This window comes from Dicentrarchus labrax, unplaced genomic scaffold (genome assembly GCF_905237075.1).
Source record: "Dicentrarchus labrax unplaced genomic scaffold, dlabrax2021, whole genome shotgun sequence".
Taxonomy (NCBI): Eukaryota; Metazoa; Chordata; class Actinopteri; family Moronidae; genus Dicentrarchus; species Dicentrarchus labrax.
The window spans coordinates 9,895,223-9,915,797 of NW_026136701.1; the positions used below are offsets into that span (position 1 = coordinate 9,895,223).

General features: G+C 39.8%; 3 protein-coding genes across 5 annotated transcripts; 1 reads left to right on the forward strand and 2 right to left on the reverse strand.

The window, feature by feature from the left end:
- Positions 1-878: 878 nt before the first annotated feature.
- nsun4 (NOP2/Sun RNA methyltransferase 4) lies at positions 879-5,710 on the reverse strand. Of its 2 annotated transcripts, none has more exons than XM_051407287.1 (8): positions 5,579-5,710; positions 4,945-5,155; positions 3,880-4,036; positions 3,573-3,727; positions 3,291-3,451; positions 3,036-3,160; positions 2,769-2,901; positions 879-2,599 (listed from the first exon to the last, which is right to left on the reverse strand). In XM_051407287.1, the coding sequence occupies exons 1-8, from the start codon at positions 5,672-5,674 to the stop codon at positions 2,456-2,458; spliced, it is 1,182 nt and encodes a 393-aa protein (XP_051263247.1). In that variant the 5' UTR covers positions 5,675-5,710; the 3' UTR covers positions 879-2,455. The 2 variants fall into 2 exon arrangements, with proteins under 2 accessions (XP_051263247.1, XP_051263240.1); XM_051407280.1 differs by having other exon boundaries at positions 4,936-5,155.
- A 149-nt stretch (positions 5,711-5,859) lies between these two features.
- Positions 5,860-8,048, forward strand: LOC127367991 (cytochrome b-c1 complex subunit 6, mitochondrial). The gene is made up of 4 exons (XM_051408358.1): positions 5,860-6,010; positions 6,374-6,439; positions 7,299-7,460; positions 7,629-8,048. Exons 1-4 carry the CDS (start codon positions 5,963-5,965, stop codon positions 7,659-7,661), a joined length of 309 nt encoding a protein of 102 aa, XP_051264318.1. The 5' UTR covers positions 5,860-5,962; the 3' UTR covers positions 7,662-8,048.
- A 319-nt stretch (positions 8,049-8,367) lies between these two features.
- Positions 8,368-18,347, reverse strand: pif1 (PIF1 5'-to-3' DNA helicase homolog (S. cerevisiae)). Of its 2 annotated transcripts, XM_051408687.1 has the most exons (13): positions 18,234-18,347; positions 17,413-17,976; positions 17,150-17,273; positions 16,899-17,024; positions 15,477-15,630; positions 13,767-13,881; positions 13,340-13,446; positions 12,956-13,095; positions 12,409-12,515; positions 12,169-12,256; positions 11,733-11,878; positions 8,848-9,039; positions 8,368-8,716 (listed from the first exon to the last, which is right to left on the reverse strand). In XM_051408687.1, the coding sequence occupies exons 2-13, from the start codon at positions 17,962-17,964 to the stop codon at positions 8,666-8,668; spliced, it is 1,902 nt and encodes a 633-aa protein (XP_051264647.1). In that variant the 5' UTR covers positions 17,965-17,976; positions 18,234-18,347; the 3' UTR covers positions 8,368-8,665. The 2 variants fall into 2 exon arrangements, with proteins under 2 accessions (XP_051264647.1, XP_051264657.1); XM_051408697.1 differs by lacking the exon at positions 18,234-18,347 and having other exon boundaries at positions 17,413-17,997.
- Between the last annotated feature and the right edge of the window lie 2,228 nt (positions 18,348-20,575).

Consider the following 20,575-nt stretch of genomic DNA (forward strand, 5'->3'; position numbering starts at 1 on the left):
ATTAAAATACTTGACAAATCAAGGTCCATCTTTATATTAAGGCAAAAATCATATAAAAATACAATATTCCCTAAATAAATATTTACCTCCATATTATAGCCCAACCCAACCACATTATGAAGAAAAGTTCTATTATAACAGAATGTAAACGGGCCTGTAGCGTATCGTATGAGAGTCTGCAAACTTCACTGATGGATGTGGTAGTAGATCAACTTCCTGGAAATCATCCATCAATTATGAATTATGCAAAAAAAAAAAAAAACCTGAAGAGAATGAAAAGAGACAAAGTCAACCTGTGCATGTCACATGCTCTCAGTCACTCTCCACCTCCTCGGTCTGCCATCTGTCATACTGTGATACGAGTGTGAGTGAAACACATGATACAAATGATCCTTTCACTAATGACAATGGATGCTTGTAAAAAGGTAAACAGAAATACGCTTCAAGTACAACCTGCCAAGATATGAACAGCTGAAAAAAAAAAAAAAAAAGGCCACATAGCATTTTCTATCTGCCCTGTGGCTGAAAGCAGCAGAGAACACATCCTGCTGGGCTCAGTCTACACAGTGCATCTGCGACAAAGACCCCCACCGGTGAAATCCTCTCTCCCACTGCCAACTGGGACACACGTCTTATCTTCACCTGTGGGCTGGAAAACACCACAGCAGGAACAGCAGCATTTGCTTTAAATACACAGACTACACTCTATACACACACACACACACACACACACACACACACACAATCAACTCATTTAGACATAACAGGGACCCGTTAAACCTGTAAGACATGTTTCCTTACCCTTCTGCAGTCACTTAATAACCTATTGTAGTGTTCATACAGTAGCTTTTGAGGTAGGAGGTGAAAACATAACACTATTACAGTGTTTTGCATGTTTATTAGGAAAAAAAAGCAACACTTAAATTATATTTGAAAACACAAAAGAAGCATGGTTGTGTAGTTAAATCCATAAGATTCATCTTTCTAATACACAGCATACGTCTTCCTAACACAGGCTTACACACAGGGACACAAATGCACAGCGGTTCATTGGCTAATTCAATAATAAAGCAGACAGTCAGTGGAGTCTATAGACAGGCAGAATAGAGAGTAACTCATCTCTAACAGTCTGCCGTCTCCTGAGTGTTAAAACATGTAAATTTATGTAAGAGCCCATAGGAAACACATATTTACAATACGTTTAGGTAATCACACGATGTGCGAAGAGGCATTCAAGGCCCTGGAGACGAAAGCAGTCAATACAAAAATAGTTTTTATGTGTCATTAATTCCCTCTGCATTCCCAGATACATCCCCCTTTTACCGCAGTAATGCAGTAATCACTCACAATCGCACAGAAAATTATCTGCACTCATCTGTGGAATAAAAAAGCGGAGGGGCAAAACAGGGCGAGACGTCCCATTTTAGCTCTCTGCTGCCTCTTTAATGTTCATCTGGGAGCCGCATGGCTGCCGTCCATCCCTGCATGGGGATGGGAGTCAGCTCCTGCACTTGGAGCAGCTTAATGACAGTGGGATGTGGATGGTGGACTCGTTAGGCACACACATATACACACACACCTTTTTCACGCTACATTGCCTGGCCAGGACAACATAAAGGGTCATCGGCGGTGTGATGGGGAAAAGAGGCACCTCTGCGCTCACATTAGCTTGTGATAAGAGGAAACATTTCACCTCTGAGTGATGTCAATGCAAAACGGAGTCAATCCCAGCTATCATAATGAAAGTTGCACAGATTCAGATGTGAGAAGCCAAATGGTCAAATAAGTCATTACCTGCCTGTTCATTATGCCCTCCTTCCACATACCCACATATCGCGTTATTAGGCAAAGACATCAAACCTGATGAATAACCATAGAACAAGCCAGACCCATTTTCACTGGAGAGTTAAAGAGGGCAGGTAATTCTGATGGAAATTTGTGTTTCAGTAATATCATTCCCCAACCTGAAATATTTATCTCTGTGCATCTGACACAGTGCAAGAGAACATGCATAGTGGAGCTCCTTTACTCACACCCTTAGTGCCCTCTAGTGGACACAGAATATACAGGACACTTTAATCTTTGGCTAATGTTGCCACCTACAGGGCAAAAATGAAACTACAGTTAAAAGACATAATTTAATCATAAGCACATCTACAGAGTCCAAATAAATAGTCAAATCAGAGGTTTAACTGATAGCAGTTCACTTGACGTTTCTATTGGTGTTGTCCAGTTATAATGTCATGTTCCAGGTCCAGCTGGATTCTTTGTGTTTTCTGTCACATTTAACCAACAGTAGTCCAGTGTTTCAACCGTCAACCACCACAATGAAATCTTCTCCAACTGTGCTCCTACAGTCCAGAGTCCAGTCCAGAGCATCGCCTCCACCAGTCCATAAAGCAGTGACACAGACATTCAAATGTCAACAAGCTTTTAGGAAAAGCAGTCCACAAGTCTATGAAAGCCTCCTTAGCTTGCACATGTAGATGGGGCCAAAGTTAGCAGCTAAGTGTGGGATGACCATCTCACCCAGGTGGAGGTTGGGAGCGAAGTGAAAGGTTTTCCTAAACATGTGTGGGAGCGGTTTCAGGTCAACAACCTGAATGTAGATTTGATCAGGACAAAGAGGGAAAAAGGAGAACAAAGAGTTAATTATTTTTTCGTAATTTAGTTCCCAGTGGTCAGAACATTAGCAATAGTTAACTTGCACTATTCTTGAGTTTATCACTGAATCTCTGATACACAGTTTACAGTGTGTACTGACTGACCTGAAGGCGGATGCCGTGGTTCTCTTGAGCCAAGAAGATGGCCTGCTCCACCACACTCTGGTTCTGGATTTGAGAAAGTGTGCAGGTGGAGTAGAGGATTTCCCCACCTGGACAAGCCGCTTCGATTCCCGCCCTGCAGGATAGAGGGAGTTTGTTCACTTGTAGCTGTAAAGTGGACTGTGTCGCTGTATACTGAGGTGACAAAATGTATTTCACATGAACTGTAATAACCAAACTTTATATCTTTATAGTTTCTTCAGAACTCACAGTAGCAGCTCCAGCTGTAGCTGTGGCAGCCTCCGTCTCTCCCCGGTCCTGCTCTTACTGAATATATTGTTGTCGTCCTCCGTTACGGAATGTCTGTCCGTGGTGCAGGGGACATCAACAAGGACCTGAATACACAAAAGAAAAGAGGACGTGGACAAAGGGTTGGTATTTGGTTGACTGTATCATTAATACAGGCATTGACAATCTGCAAATTCTGTTCGAAAAAGAATAAACGAAATGACAACACTGGCTTACCCTGTCAAAAGTGTTACTCTCGACTTCCCCCCACTTGGTGCCGTCAAGGGAGCTGATGTGTAGTTTCTCGTCCGTCAATAACTGCTTAGGAACGAAACTGCGGAGAACCCTTCTCAGTCGCAACGTCCGGGACACCGATGAGTCATTCACGCACAAAAAACCTTTGACATAAACACAGGCTTGAAGGGTTAACTACAACTGAGAGCACTAATTCTCACAGACGAGGAAGACAAGAAGGTTTCGGCAGTGTGGAAAACAGACAGGTGAGAGCGGCTCTCTTACCTATAGACTGGGTCTGAAGTAAAGCCAGGGTTTTGCCTCCTGGAGCAGCACAGAGGTCAAGCACACTGTGACCTTCTTGAACATCTAATGCGAGAACAGGCAGCACAGATGCTGCGTCCATCAGGTAGTAACCCAACAACCCGTACATGTCTGGTCTTTCGAGGACAAGGAAACACAAAGTCAGAGAAAATCAAACTGGACTTCATTTGAAAGATAATGGTCCTCTAAAAACAACTTAAAATATAGTTACAAATGATCAAACTTGTACAAGACGTTAAACAGGACTCATGCCAACAAATACTCTCACCTTGCAGGCTTGAATCTTGTGATGTCCCCTCTTGGAAACACTAAGCACTTGATGTGAGGACTAAGCTGTAGAGGAGATAGTAGCTGACCATCAATGTCAGATTTCTTTATAGAGACACAGTTGGATTCCTCTTCAACTGCAACCTCAGATGGCTGAGCTGCAGAAATGAAGAATACAGAATTGATATGAGGAGAGAGATTGTGCTTTTTAATTACATGAAAAAAAAAGAGTTTAATAAGAAGGCTTTCAGACAGTAGCTTTTTTTTCTTCCATGTATCATACACACAATGTCGTACATACAATGATCAACCATTGTTCTTAAAGTACTTCTGAGGAAAAAATGTACAAGTTACATGTAATTAAAACCAAACATTGTTGTGTGACAACCTGGATTGCATCACTAGTATATACCCCCTGAATCATAATTCTACTAAATAACAATATGAGTCAATATATATTTCAAATTGTACACCACCTCCCTGCATCATTGGTTATGGCTTGTTCACCAAAATAAACCTAAATGTTACAAATAAAGTGTTATGCACCAATGGTCCTTTATCTTAAGGAAGAACATCAGAAAAGGTCTCTGGGGAAGATTTTTTATTAAATAAAAATCAATATGCACAAAATAAAGGGGCTGCCATTAGACAGTTACATGCAATTTCATGAAAACCACACCAATACCATGACACCTTCATTTTTTATGTTCTGGGTTAGTTTGCAATGTTCAATATAGCATTAGCAAATAGGTTTCTTTCAGTTAAGGGCCTTGTGTGGAGATGTAAGTGCACAATCAGTAAATGTTATGCTCTGTTATGTTTTCTATTATAATACAAATGGCTATAACTGACTCTTCAATCTACCTACTGCATGTTGATTTTAAAAACCCTAATATTACCTGAACCTCTGCACAACTCTTTCCCTATAAAATTAATTCTGTATATTATTTACAATGTGAATGTATCTTTTGAAGAAGAAACAATGTGTGAGCTCTCAGTATCAAAACCTGAAAGCCAACAATGGCAGGTTCACCGTAAACACTGGATGCACACCTACCCTCTGTACCTGTGTCACTGATGAAGTCTCTGCATCCCTGGGCTTCTAATTGTGCCAGAGTAGACTCGTGGGAGAAGTTATTGAACAGGGCTCCGTATTTCTTCTCTGACAGCAAGGCGACTCGGATTGATGGCCACAGCTCTCCCAGCTGGCCGCTGTAGGTGGCATCAAAGTGCTGCAGGGCTAGGCTGGTGGCAGGCTGCTTGGCAAGTGTGGCAGCCTGTCCAAAAGTAGGGAGGTCAAAACACACACAGATTGAATGTTTATTTTAATTAGTCACATTAAACACAAGGAATTTGGGTCAAGATTTGACAAAGACTAGTGTAACATTTTATATTGTTGAATGAAAATCTAAACGTTATTATACTGTATGAGAGAACAGAATCATCATGAAGTTAATTTATGTCGAACCTCTTAAGTCTAGCTCTCATTAATCACATACACCTCTATATACAGAGTTATTGTCAAAACGCAACTCTCTTTAGTAGTAATACCAGAGCCCGTCTACCTTATTAGACATTCATTGGTAATACCTATCGTTACTCCATGTTGCTTTGTGGCTAATGTTAGATATTCCTGGCAACAGTTTTACACATAACGACCGTTAACAACTCATTTATCAATAACTGCTCGGACAACTTACCCACTTCCCTTTCACTCGGTGTCGTCTTGGCGTGAAACAACTTAAATCTTTCACTTTTCTCACGAGAAGTCTGGCGTCCAAGAGCAGTGCCATCATTGCCGTGCGACAGTTTTCTGGGTCCGTCTTCTTCTCACTCCGACAGCCACAACAAAGGTTCCGCACGTATTGCCCAATCGAATGGGCGGGGCTTAAACAGAATCTAGGCAGATGATTGGACCAGAGCAACTTCACTAATCGCTTTTAACCAATAGGAAGCTTTATCTGGTGATCCTTCTAGTCGTTTCCTGCGTGTGACCGACCTCACGTCCTCAACGAGAAGCAGTGCTACTGACGAGCTAGGACCCCTGTCCTCTGCCGAGTTTAGTGAATTTCAGAGCCGTAATCATGGTTTTCGAGAGGAAAATGCTCACATACGGAGACCCCGACGACGAGGTACTGAAAATATTGATATTTTGTCTCTTATGTGGCTTTTTTGTGTATGTTTGGCCAAGTTAGCTTACCTAACCCGGCTCAGTACCCCGACTCTGAACGCTGTAACGTCGACTTTAGTGTCAGCTGGTTTAGACGTTTCAATATGAGCTTACTAGTAGCATCAAACATGGACATGCACATTAAACTTGCTACTTTTTACTGTGAGCCCCTCAAATCTAAAATATGTGTTGGCTTGTTATTTGAGTTTTAGTTGTATTGTTATTTTTAGCAGAAGTGGATTTTTTTTGCAACCCTTATCTTTATGATTAGATATTTTTTCAGACCAAGTTAATTAAATGCCTATCACATTATTGTCACTGACAGGAGGAAGATGCGCCTGCTGAGGAGGAAGAAGAGGAAGAGGAGGAAGAAGAAGAGGAAGATATGGTGGTAAGTTTGTTCATACATTATTACTCATATTCCTGAAGTATGAACAAGGGACTTAACTGCCATCACACACAAAGTGTTTTAAGAAAACTCTAAAAGTATGGACACAAGTCACATTAGATAACCTTAGAGGAATACACCTTTCAATGCCAGAAGTGGGCAAGAAGTCATTATTTTTAATACAGTTCTACTAGTCTTACTATGAGACAGTACAGAGGTTTGTTGTCTCATGAAAATTTTGAGGCATTTATACATAACTTAGTATCTCCATTTTCTGCTACTTTATACCACTCCAATTCAAAGGCTAACATTGCAGTTGTTTTAGGCTAAGATTAGATATACTTTATTGATCCTGAGGGAAATTCACAACTTGCCTCCCAGTAAAATGTCGTATCTAAAATTATGTCCACCTTCACCAGCTTCAACTCTGAATTGCTGTGCACATGAATGCATCAATAATTACAATTAATATATTGTACATTATTCTAAAATACTTTTGATTTTGATACTTAAGTATATATTAATACTAAAAGCTTTTTATCATTTGAATGCAGGACTTTGACTTGTAACAAAGTATATCTACACTGTGGTACTTGTAAAATATCTGCATACTTCTTCCACCATTGGATCCAAAATCACATTCACAATCAGCAAACATGACTTTGTGCATCAGACTTTAACGTATTAATGTCGAGTGAGAGTCAAAATTTGGGCTTCGATATCAGACAATGAATTATGTTGGAGCAAAGTTCCTGGTAGCAGCATTTATTGCCAAATATGGGATTGATTCATTTTGTTAAAGTTAGTCTTCATGACGAACCATTTTGAATAATATACCACATTTGCTTTTTGTCCCACCCAGGACCCTATAGATACAATACGAGCCAAGTGTGAGCAGACTGAACACTGTGTGCACACCAGGGAGCGTCTGGAGACTTGTGAAGCCCGGGTCAGCTCCAGATCCACCACTTTGGAGGACTGCACAGAAGAACTCTTTGACTTCCTGCATGCACGGGACCATTGTGTAAGTGTGTGTGTATTAGTGACACAAAGAGGGGTAGAAGTCAAGAAAATACAGTGTGTGCCTCTGTTACCTTTCACTGCCCAAACAGCAACAAAACTGCCTGTGAATTGATTTTTTGGTTTTGCCTTTTAATGAAGATGCTAACTGTGTTCTCCTTTGTCTTTATAGGTAGCACACAAGCTGTTCCATAACGTGAAATGACCAACCACTGTCCAACCACTTGCAGCTGTAGATTCTATTTAAATGCTAAAACTGTAAAATAATAATCAGGACAGTTTTGTTGTTGCTCTCCTGTGTATTAATGTAAGTGAATTTATGGGCTAAATAAACACCACTCTTTCTGTATACAGTGCATACAGTACCTTTAGACAGGATCAGAAGCAGTGTGTAAAAGGAGTCACTGGTTGTATAGGTAATAATGGGCGCCTCCAGGTTGTTTAAGGTTGTGCAAAGAAAGGACTCTATTCTTCACAATGTGGTCAGTTCATATGCAAAATAAAGTATGCTGCTCTTATAAGGGAGAATTTACCTCAGCTTCAGTCATGAATTCATTGTCCTCACCGGAAAATAAAGCTTATTTTGTTTCCATTTGCCTGTATTGCATCATTTTAAAGCTTTTGATTGTTCGGTGGTACAAGTGGAAGTGATTGCCTGACAGACTAAGAAACCGCATCTGATCTGGCCCAATGTAGGCTGAGTCCTAGCATTTGCTGCATGTTGTCCCCATCCCTCTATCTTCACTTGTCCTGTCCACTGAAAAGGCCAGGAAATATCTAAAGATCTGAGATGTTACAGGCACACAGTTAGGTAATATGGACATGTTGGACAAATTTACCTTTTTCACATCTGCAATTTTGACATGAAATAGGGTAAACAGATGTTTGATATGACAAAGGATGCAGAGATGTAAGTTGACTAAAACTTTATTGGAATACATGTCAGCAATCATAATAAATTAAAAATCAAGTCATTATAAAAATAAGCTCTTAAAAATGAAATTACAGTACTGATCAGAAGGTGGCAGTGTGACTTCTGGTACTGCCAGTTAAAAAAGCAAACAAGAGGTAGATGGTAAATGTAGATGTCTGTGGTTGTATTTGTTCCAGTAAACCAAACAGTCCCAAGAGAAATAAAACAAGACGATCATTTGCACATCATTCATGCACACAGTGCATAATGTTACAGGTGTAGATGAATTCACCTTCTCACCAACAGTTTTCTTTGTTGCGGTTGCCAACAAAATCATCCATGGAGGCCTGGAAGAAGCAGTTTTATAAGATTAAATAGTGTGTCGAAGTATTTCTTAAAAAAATAAATTAAAAAAAGATCTATTGCAGATAATGTCTACAGGTTATGATAATGACATGAGGAAGAGCTGCGCACTCACCTGCATGAGCAGCCTCTCCTTCCTCAGTTTCCTGTAGAAGACGAGAACATCTGGATCTGCCCTGACCACGCGGGGGTCAAAGTCCATGACCCTCAGACCTTCCAGGCTCCGAGCCCGAGACAAGGCCACATAAGCCTGGCCGCTCTCAAACACACGCGCCAGAGAGATTTCCACACAATCCAGTGTCATTCCCTAAAAATCGATGAACAAAAAAAAAAAATTATTGGTTACAGATCACAATGACTGATGGGCTAGCATGCATTTATTCATTTATATTTATTTTGTGGTTCAAAATAAAACATTCAATATTGATTGATATTCCAGTATTTGACATAAAATCTCCAAAAACAAGGATTTATTCACAGCTCATTAGTATATTAAAACACCTTTAGTACTGGTGATGCCAATTAAGCTTATGGCAAGTGTGAGTTATAAACACAAACCGTTCATCAGCACTAAACACAACTGACCTGCTTTTTCAACAATTTCCTGCAGAAAATATTATTTTTCAGCGTATACATTTGAGAGAATGAGGGCAATTATTTCAAGATTTAAAGCCACACGGGTAATATCTCAAATCCGGCATGTAATTCTTCAGATGCCCTCATTTCCTCTGAAGGGATGCAGGTTTGGGATTTCCTTTTTATTTCCCTGTGCTTTAGCTCCTCTGCTGTAGATCAAACACTGGTGACACATTGGTCATGACCAATGAACTCAATTACCTAGAGGGACCCTGCTTTCCTCTCTAACCAACCAGAGTCTGAAGTCAGGCTATAGAATATTGTGTGGGAGCAGAGGGGGAGCTGTTGGTGAGAGCTGAGTGATTGGTGACGGCCTTGATTAGATAACACACAGATGGATGACAGGAAGTGGGGAGGAGAGAAAGGGTGGGTTGTCAATGGCCAGACTTGAATGAGGGATGTTTCGATTACCTGATCAGCATCTTTAAACCCCTGTAGACCATCAGCACGCCCCCAGAACATATTTTAAACCAAATGATGCCCTGATCTGTGGTTATTTATTTCTCTAAAGGGCTGCCACTGAGGAGGCAACTGAGCATCCTGAGAGGTTTTATAAAATAAATACAGCATCTTTTTTCATCACTTACCAGTAAAAAACATACTAGTTTAACATCCACAGGTGTTTGTTTGGAGATGGATTTAAGATATAGAAGGAAAGACTGATTGTAGATCAGTGCGGCTTGATAAATACCGCACAAGGGGAACCCGTGTTCACCTGGAAACCAGATTAACATGCTCTAGCTCTGTTAAATGGCACAGCTTGAGAGAGTGCCTGGCCATCCATCACAATGAAAAGTAGGATTAGGAACAGCAGTGTGCTCACTGAACAGAGAAACTCCTTAAAACAAGACTATGTTGTGTCCAGAATCCAGTCTCCAAACCAGTTAGATACAGTATCCTACATACCCACTCGTCATAGTATGCCGTTTTATGAGTTAGTACAGAAAAACACTCACTTTATTCTAAACAGGAACGGGCTGTCAATCAAATAAATATATAATATTATATAATATAAAAATGTTTTTTTCATACTTTTGGAGCCGTTTAACCACAACCTATAACTCAATCATTTTCTGGCTATGAGCAACTCCTCCATTTCATTTGTGCATTGAATTATGGGATAATAGAGTGCATCAGCAGCGCACTAAAAATGACCACATTTAGTATGCATGCTGTCTGCTCAAAACCTGCTTAGAATCCATATGTAGTAGGAAATTGCCAGTCCAGCAGCTCAGTGAGGCTGTACTTAGGCACAGTGATGCTTAGAGCTAAATGCTGAAATCAACATGCTAATAACAGCAATGCTAATACTGACCCAGGTATAATGTTTAGCATGTTCATGATCTTAGGGGTTATCCTCTGGACCCAGCATTTCAAAACCTTTAATTTAGATCAGAATTGTACAGATTTTGTAATTTGTACTTTTTTGCTATCCCAGATAAAAACTGATCTGGTTCGGATAGGCCTTTAATCGGTTGGTAAAAGTAATACAACAACATTTCATTAACACCGACGTGACGTGTGTATATAGTTACGGGTTTGTCAGGGGCAAGATTTAAGAAGTTCAGAGTAGATATTACAATACAAACACACCGACTCTCAGCCATGTAGGTCAGTCTCAACAAACATACGCACAAATACTTATGCTTGTTGTGTTGACACATTTGATCAAATGATTAAAACTAGAGACAATTCCTGTATATTATTATTATTTTTAATCAGTTGTGTATCATTTCTTCTAGTTTTTATTCTTATTTCAGTGAACTAAAATGTTTTTTCACACCTATTTAATTCACCATAATATTCTCTACACCTTGAATCCATCCACCCTTACAGTGGGATCAGGATCATCCCGATTTTTAGCATCAAAACTATCCATAGAGTTTTGAAATACCCAAAACAACATTTGATCTGGATTCTGGGTAGGGTTAGGTTAACAAAACCATATCCCAATTTTGCAGGATGAGGATCACATCCCACAATACCCAAATTTGAGATTTAATCCAATCTGGTTATTTCTGATCTAGAATAAAGCTGGAACCCAACCCAAAACTGATGCAACACAACAAATAAATATCAGACATCAGTGAAAGCCATCTTATTTGCAGGTCAGTCAATAAGTTATAGGGAAAGGATTGCGTTTATCCGAACACTGTCTGTATATCTGACATTGCTCTCCTCTTCCCTCTCTTGTTGATCTCAATGTTTTCAATCAAACAGTATTTTGCAGTCTAGAGGTGCAAATTCATTTCCGACCAACTAAATTAAGACAGCTGTTCATCAAGAGACTCGTTCATTTAAAAGACACCCACATAAAACACTGGTGTCCCATGGCAACACTGAACAATGTTTCCCTGTACTCACCTGGCTCTTGTGGATGGAGATGGCCCAGGCCAGTTTAAGTGGCAGCTGCTGTCGACTCAGGTGGATCCCACTGCCGGACTTAAACACCCAGCGCTCAGGCTTCAGCACCTCTGTGACTCCGCAAAGGAAATGCACATGTGGAAGTCCTGGGGAAAAAGACATACATTTGTCAAAATTTCATTAAGGAATCTGCCATTTTGTTTTTGTCTGACCTGCTCACTGTACCTAGCCATTTCCCCACCCATTTCTTAAATGTCAGCAAAAAGGAAACAAAGTGCATTTCCCAAAAATGTCAAAAAAGTCCTTTAAGTAATCGTCTGCAATGCTCTTGCCACTATGGATATATTTTCAATATATTTTATACGATTTTCAATTAATTCAGGCTTTTCTGAGCAAATATTTGAGCAAATTGATTAAAAATAAATAAAATACATGCCATGTTTTCCAGACTCAAAAGCCACCACAACCCCTCGCGCTCCATTCACCAGACCTCGAGCGACATCCAGGTTCTTTGTCAGCATGACCTTAAAAAGAATCATCAAGAAAAAAAGAAGAAAAAACATGTCTTCAAGCAAACTGAGCGCAGTATTCTCAATACATATCAAAAGTGCAATGTTGTGTGCCAGACTGTAGAGATTGTGGAGAATAAAGAATAGAAGCAGAAGTAGACGCCTACCTGAGCTCCCACTTTGAGTTGGATCAGTCTGCTGACGGGACTGTGAGCGTCTATAGTCTTCACTAGGGCCGGATCGCTGTCCAGTGCCTCAAACACACGCACTGACCCTAAGGAACAGGGAACAGATGATTATGATTATAATAATAATAATAATAATAATAATAATAATAATGCGGTCTGTTTCATATATAAAATATGATGGAGGACAGGCAAACCAAGTATATCATGACAAATGTTGTTAGTTCAGCCATTATTGCCCAAAAATCTGTCTAAAAAACTTTGAACCTTGTTCCACAGCAGGTAAAACACACTCTCCACTGTTTCCTGATGGAGTAAGAGCTTACAAATTAAAAAGTATACCACAACAGGAGTCAGAAAACAAAGGTAAAAACTACCTTGAGAGGAAACAAGTTTCAACAAGGTTGCCATACGTGACGCAAGCCATAGCTGACAGTTTTGCCAATTTTCACCTGAATCCAAGTTAAACGAGGTAACACCTGTTTCAAACTAAAAAAAAAACAAAAATCAAAAACAGAAGAATTCACACCTGGCAGCTGCAGGAGTTTGTTCTCATTTGTGAGCTCCACGTCGTCCTTGTGTGTGCACAGCCTGGTCGCTAGGATGCCGTCCTTCTCGATGTGATGGTAGGCACTTTCCATCAGCTTAGCAGTGACTTCCTCTGTCACCCTGAACAGTGTTAAGACACAACTTTATTAAACATTTCCTTTAGAAAAACCACTGACCTGCTGTCTGCTGCCTGAAAAGCTTGTAACTGCTCTAAATGCTTTTATGGAACATACATAACTGGACAACGTTATATAATGTACATTTGGCATAAAACTAATAAAACAAAAAGTTTGCACACTGATCACATCAGCTTTAAAAACACATTACGTTGTGCTTGAAAACTGGACAGTGTTCACTGATTTACCTGCCCACCCTCACTGCCTGCAGGAGGGAGATGAAGGACTGGTCTGTTTGCCTCCTCACTTCTGTTAGCTCCATGTTGAGCTGGATGACTTTACGCCAGCTCCTGGCCTGAAGAGGGGAAAGAGTCTTCTGTCTAACATCTATTTATGCTCTTCAGGAAATAAGCAGATAAGTCTGTAGGGCAGATGCTGACTCATGAGAAGAGAATACACTATCTTTAATACATGTTAATGACTTATTACAGTGCTGACTCACACAACCATTTCTAGACGCGGAGTACACAAAACATTACGATTGCCTTTACCAATGGCACGTCACAAAACTGGATTTATTGCAGGCAGTAGTGCTGATTGGCAGTAGATTAGAGTTCTTAAAATGTTCTGTTATGTCAACAAATAGAGAGGTTCTTGCATCCGTGATGGTCTGACCTGGAAGCAGAAACTGGCCTTTTCCTTTCCCTTCGACACAGGAGGCAGCTGGAGGAAGTCCCCACACACGATCAGCTGGATGCCTCCAAATGGTTCAGTAGACCGTCTCACTGACCTGCACGAGTGCAGAGATGTGGGGGAACAGTGATTACAACTTCTATATGGCTGCTTGGGGTGGTGTGTAGGGACTTGGCTTGGGAACCCGAGGGTCACCGGTTCAAGTCCCACAGACCACAAAATATGGAGTGTGGACTGGTACAACTTAACCCCAAACCTGCTCATGGGGCTGTTGTTGTGGCAGCCATCACTCCACCATCTCTCTCCCTGTTGCATTTCCACAAGTGCATGAAGTGTGTATTTCAGTGTGTGTGTAGTGAAAAGTGAAAAGAACAATTTCCCCTAGGGGATTAATAAAATATATCTTGTTCTTCAACTAAGGGCAGTTTTCATTATTATCATCATCCAGTTATTTTCTCAATTGACCATTTAGTTTAAAAAAAAAAAAATTCAACTATTATAACTGAATAAACTGGAAGTAATGAATGTTTACACAAAAATAGTTGCAGATTTTCTGTCGATCAAATAACTGATTGTTCTGTCATGTATGATGACCTTTATAAGACCTGATCCATATGTTCATTTTCATGCATAATATTTCAGTATCGTTTAGGACCCACAGGAGATTCAGTTCATGAGTCAGTGCTGACTATTTACAAATGTAAGATTCGAGCATGGGCAATAAAACAGACCATACTCCAATAATAAATTATATAAATGAATCCATAGACAGAGCTCCTTAATCTTTCTGCACCACTTGACATTGAGCAAGACTTCCTGGGTTCTTGTTTTTTGTATATCTTCACCTGCCTAACTAAAGAGCGCCTGTAAGATCGGCCATGAGAGCCATGCAGCGCTTCCTTCATCCTCTTAAAACCCTAACCTGTTAGTTTTGGTCCATTTGTACATGTCTCACATCAGAGTGCTGCTGAGCAGCGCGGGAAAACCACAGAAATGATTATTCTAGCTGGAACCAAAAACCATAATACACAATAGGAGTGATATCAACAATTGTGCTCAGACACTGTCAGTAAAAGTCGGAGGAATACCATGCCTAAACTGATATCAAAGAGGTGATTTGAGTGTGTTCAGTTATAAGTGTCTCAGGGTGTGTTTGGACATACTGAATTTAAGATTTTGTAACTCAGCGCTGAAACATGGTATGAATCAGTTATTAGATATTTCAAACTCAGGTTAAACATTCAAGTCTTCTACTTAACGTTTCAATCTATTGTTCGAACCTTCAAATCTTACTTTAACCTTTTAAAACAGATTTCAGATGTATGAATTATGAATGGGGAGGACTATGCCCAACACCAGCTGTCTGACAGAGCTTTAATGAATTAAATTATATCAATCACCAGCGACTACACTTTGTATAATTTGTGTATTATGTAAAGATGTCAAGAAATGTTAAATTAGTCAAATTCATCATTAGGTTCTGTGGTTAGGACCAATTGAAATCACTAACGCCGTTTTCTAAACATGATAGAAAATCTTTTCAGGAAAACTTTGGATATAAAATACTTATCATGCAGTCATCACTATGCTTTGATGAAGATTGTTTTTTGGTTTAGATAATCTATGATACATGTTCACAGCTTCAACACTATTGTAAATCTCATTGTAATTTATGTTTCAGTCTCATCTCACCTGGCCACCGACTCAAGCTTGTCAAAGAACTGGGCCTCCACCATGGAGACCTCATCGATGATGAGGTGTCGACAGGTAGTCCAGTGCTGCAGCACCCCGGGCCTCTGAGCCAGTTCGATACACTGCTCCAGTGGCGCAGAGCCGGAGCCAATACCTGGAAAGAGCACAGAGTACAGAGGATGGAAAGACAGATGGTCAGTGGGGACACAGATGAATAACATCTATGCAAATAATCTATTTACTCCCTTGACTGTATATTGAGATTTAATTAACAACCTCACCATTAATTTGGAAAGACATTAGACACCTCCTGCTTCATTATATGAAAGATTCATAATCTGAAATACGCCATCGCGCAGACATTGTAACAGAGTCTAAGGCTGCAGCTAGATACAAGATACAAAGACCTTTTTCTATTTAAGACATTGATAAGTAGGACTGAAACATTAAGTTGATAATAGTTAATAACTGTTTTGATCATTTACTGTCATTTTTAGGACTGTAACAATACACTCAACTCATTTTAATCAAGATTTTTTTATGAATTTATATAATTTATTTTTATTTTGTATTTTACCCCTGTGCCATTTAGGGTGGGGAGGGACAAATAAAGCCATTGTATGTAGACTCATATTTATCAGCCTATTATGCAAAGGCTGATGATTCTCAAACTAACCTCCAGTATGGAAAAATTAACTTGATAACAAAAAATATTTTTTATGACTGAGGAAGATTTTCTCAGACAAAAATCTACAAGATCATTTTTTAATCAACTTATAGAATCCTTAAATTTCCATTTTTATCTCTGAGGTTGGGTATAAACAGTGCAAAACAATGTATATTTCATTTTATGAAGTGAAAAGGATGTTTTTGTGCCTTGATACCACGACTCATATTTGTACTGTGATTTATTATTTTATTATCTGAATTATTTATTCAGTTATTTTTTGAAGAAAACATCACATTCACAGGTTCAGTTTTGAGGAGTTTTGTCTCTTTGTAAACTGAATGTTTTTGGGTTTTTGGGCTGTTGGTTGGATGAAACAAGACAAGACATTTAAAAAGGTGAAACCTTGGGCTCTGGGGAACTGAAATACATTTGTTTGAATACTAAATGATTAATCAAGAAAATAAATCAAAAGATGATTCAGTAATTAAAATACCTGTTAGTTGCTTTATTCTTTTCTTCTTCACTATGACAGGCGTCTCTCAGTAGAACAGAACAGCCTTATTTAAGGATTGGCCGTTGGTGAAACTGGCAAATTGACCAATTATTTAGGTAATTATAACAATTTGACACGCTAATGTTGGGGGGAAATAACCTCTCTCACCACTGATTATGTGCCATTTCCAGAGACACATTTGTGTCAGTCTTGCATAAAAAAAAATCTATTCCATCTCCTCAGAGACACAACGACTGACCAGCAAAGTTGTGTAGCGTTGTTCCTCCGATGTGACATGCAGCCACTCCTGTGCTGGCTGTGGCAAAGGTGCTCTTTGGAGGAAGAGATCCCATGATCCTCTTCAGTAGGAAGGACTTTCCTGTACCTGAAAAACACACATCCAATTGAGCATAACGCAGACAATTTCACACAGTTATACAAGTTGTTTATCAACCAAATTGAAATGTTAGACAGATGGTTACTGACAATTGTTATCAAAGTGTAACTTACCTGCGCTTCCAGTGAAGAAGACGTTCCTGCCACTCAGCACAGCACTGAGAACAGCCGCCTGCTCTTTATTCAGCTTACGTGATGGCAGAGACAGGATGGGCTTCTTACTTGGGTTGGCCTTCACCTAAATAATCAACACACAGCATTTAACAGATTAGACCCAAAGACAGAGAGCATGGCCTCTACCCGGGGAGGAAAGTGTTGATGCAACAGTGTGCCACAGATACAGACACTGTGATGTTTTATGTGTGTGTTCAACTCACTGGGCTGAAGTTACAATCACTCCTCTGCCTTTTGACCTGCTGTCCTGTTCCTGCAGCAGTGGTCTTATTGGTGCGGTCTGTCAGCCCTTTGGGAGCCACTTTACTCCTCAGCTCGTTGACCTTCTGGATGTCCTTCTGCTGCAGGGGACTGATGGCCTCGAATCTGCGGGGCAGAGCGGCTTTGAGCTTCTCTCTGTCGCTCAGAGGCTTGCTGCTCAGCCAGGCCTGGTGCTTGATGCTCAGGGTTTTGAGGAAGAGGTTCAGCTGGTCGGGAGGGCAGTTGGAGATGAGCACCTGGATGTTTTCAGGGAGAAGTTTGACGGTGCACTTCCCGTCTCTGGCGAACTTGGTAAAAAGTTTGAACTCTTTCAGGCGGTAATTCTGCGGGACTTTTCCGTCGTGGACCCGGAGGAAGATCTCCTGGAACTCATTCCGGCCCAGGATGACGGAGGCTTTACGGATGACCTGCCTCCGGGTGGCCTGACCGGAGGTGTTCAGCTGCTCCACCGTGACACAGCACTGCAGCTGGGCCCCGTCATCCGCGGATTGCATCGCAGCAACTTTCTACCAAATACAAGCGTTCATATCTGTGAATAAATACCTCAGTTTCACCTGAAGGTTTAGACAAAACATTACACGGCGACGGTGCGTGAAACAAATAAATAAAATAAACAAAAGTGCCTGAACGGAAACAATGTAACACCGGCGCAGCTGTGTCTCATTCAATCAACACAAAGCCCGTAATGTAACTATTATGTAACTTTACTGCTTTATCGACATAAACTTTAAATGAACAGGAAACGTTTTAACTCAGCCCTTACCTTTGTTTTTGTTTTGTTTTTTAAATAACTATGTAATCTTTGTCTCTATGCAGCTGCTGATCCACCGTCTGTGTGAACGTGACCACCGATTTTCAAATTGTCGGTGCCTGAAATCAGCCAATAGCTGAGCGACGCTCCTAACCAATCAGAAGGAGGAGCTTTAACACAGCAGCCAATGGAAGACGAGAATGGACCGCCCCGTGGCTACACCGACCAATCGCTGGTATTGTGACGAGCGACGTCATATTTGTGTGAAATACGCATGGCTATCCGGAAGTGGAGAACAACTTCGCAATAACAACGCGTTTCTCAAGTTAAATTAATAAACTATAGACGGACTGTTGAAGTAAAACTCAAAGTAAAGTTAAAACTAAAGTCAAAATTCAGCATTGTACAATATTAGTCAGTATAATATAAATCCAGCTGGAGGACACTCAGCATATAAAGAACATTATCATTTTTTAATAACTGTTTTGGTCACGGTGATGATCCACTGCTACCCAGCTGCTGCCCATGTGGAAAGAATAACGGAGACAGATGAAAGAGAGGAAGGCTTAATATCCTACAGTATACAGTGAGCTGTTTTAGATCAGCATGTAAACCTTTTTCAAATGTATCAGTTTAATAAACAAATTAAAATGAAAAACTAATAATCTGCAACGAACAAAACCTGTTCTGGGATCATTAGTAATTTGTGCTGGTGGTGCCGTTTCCGTAAATACTACAAAATGACTATTTAATTCCTTTTATTAATGTTCTTACTTCAGCCAACTCTGGATTAAAGGACTAATGATTAATTATGCAATAGGAAGAACTACAAGGTTATTTTTTTACAGTTTTTTAATTTAACTGGGTCGAAACTGGAATATTTCTTTTTAAGTCTTTGGAGACTCAAGTCCAGAGTCTGCAGCTCTGATGTCCCCATTCAGTTGTGATCATAATTATTAGTGATTGAGGTTATGATGCAAAATGAGTCACAGACGATGATATGTTTGTGGGTTGTCCTTCATTGAATTGCTTCATGTCGAAACCCAGCGATGAGTCATCATCACACATTCATTATTTTTTAATAATACACACACACACACACACACACACACACACACACACACACACACACACACACACACAACAACAACAACAACAACAAACAAATCTTTTTCACACTGTAGACCATGTGATACTTCCCAGAACCTGATAAGGGAGAGAACGTAGCTCCACAGTCGAGCAGCTGTCATTAGACAAGGTTGACCAAACCCAATAAAATCTAATGTGACTTTAATGTAACAGCCTGATATTTCAGCTGGGGGGCAATGAACTGTGACAGGCAGGGTGATCAGTGAGTCTGGAGAAATTACTGCCATTCACACCAATCATCAGTCAGGATCTAGCTGATGTCTCTGAAAACCAAAAGGTGATGATGATGAAAAAGTAATTAGGCAAGATGATTCATAAAATATAATATATATACATATAAAACATGATCACGACCTACCCTAAACTTTTATATGTTTTAAAACAATAGCAATGCATTATTGATATTTCTGTCTCTGTGGGCTACTTGTGGACAACTTTCTTGAACCAAAAATTGTGTGTTAAAGTATGAATCACAAGTTAAGCTTCAATTAATATTCTACAGTTTTGGCATCTTGAGTCATTTGCTCACTAGATTCCTGTCACGGGTGAACTGGTAGGCGGTGTGGCAGACATGCAGAGAGAGATAAATAGAAAAAGGTTCTTATGTTTACAGCTGCAGTTCCATAAAATAATAATCTCATGCCCTCGGTATAGGCTTTGCATATTTTGCTACTCTGCACTATAAACATTCTAATGTACCAACTTTAAATAGAGAAATAATAAACAAATAACATAAAAATGTCATTTAAAAACTTTCTATTCCCTTTTTTATGTGGAAAATATTGTTCAAAAGAGTAATGGTATCTTAAAGCCGCATGAATTGATGTTTGGCCACTAGAGGGCAGAAAATCTCCTAAACAGGCTGATAGACACAAGCTTGACATATTATAATATAATATATTATAAAAATGTGTTAGCAAGCAATTGTGTACCTACACACTCTGACCAGACACAGAGTAACATTATCATCTTACTAGAGTTTCTTTATCAGCTAATCACTAACTTTGTCTGTCTGCAACCCCCCTTCACGTTAGTTATTTCATTCAGTGTTAATCCAAGAAATATTGAGTAATGCAGCTTCAAAGACATTTTCTAGAGTCATTTCATGACCATCATATCCTGTCTGACTTCCAGTGCCCTGAATTAAAATAATCCTCAGACATGTTACCCTCAATATTTGATCATTTTATCTTTTCAGCCAGTCT

Coding starts and splice junctions, on each gene's coding strand:
- nsun4 (XM_051407280.1), bottom strand. CDS start 5,674: ATGATGGCACTGCTCTTGGACGCCAGACTTCTCGTGAGAAAAGTGAAA. Junction 4,037..4,935: donor CAGTGACACAGGTACAGAGG/GTAGGTGTGCAT, acceptor TCATTTCTGCAG/CTCAGCCATCTGAGGTTGCA. Junction 3,728..3,879: donor ACAAGATTCAAGCCTGCAAG/GTGAGAGTATTT, acceptor TGTCCTCGAAAG/ACCAGACATGTACGGGTTGT.
- LOC127367991 (XM_051408358.1), top strand. CDS start 5,963: ATGGTTTTCGAGAGGAAAATGCTCACATACGGAGACCCCGACGACGAG. Junction 6,011..6,373: donor ACGGAGACCCCGACGACGAG/GTACTGAAAATA, acceptor TGTCACTGACAG/GAGGAAGATGCGCCTGCTGA. Junction 6,440..7,298: donor AAGAAGAGGAAGATATGGTG/GTAAGTTTGTTC, acceptor TGTCCCACCCAG/GACCCTATAGATACAATACG.
- pif1 (XM_051408687.1), bottom strand. CDS start 17,964: ATGCAATCCGCGGATGACGGGGCCCAGCTGCAGTGCTGTGTCACGGTG. Junction 17,274..17,412: donor GTGATTGTAACTTCAGCCCA/GTGAGTTGAACA, acceptor TTGATTATTTAG/GTGAAGGCCAACCCAAGTAA. Junction 13,447..13,766: donor AGGCCAGTTTCTGCTTCCAG/GTCAGACCATCA, acceptor TCCCCTCTTCAG/GCCAGGAGCTGGCGTAAAGT.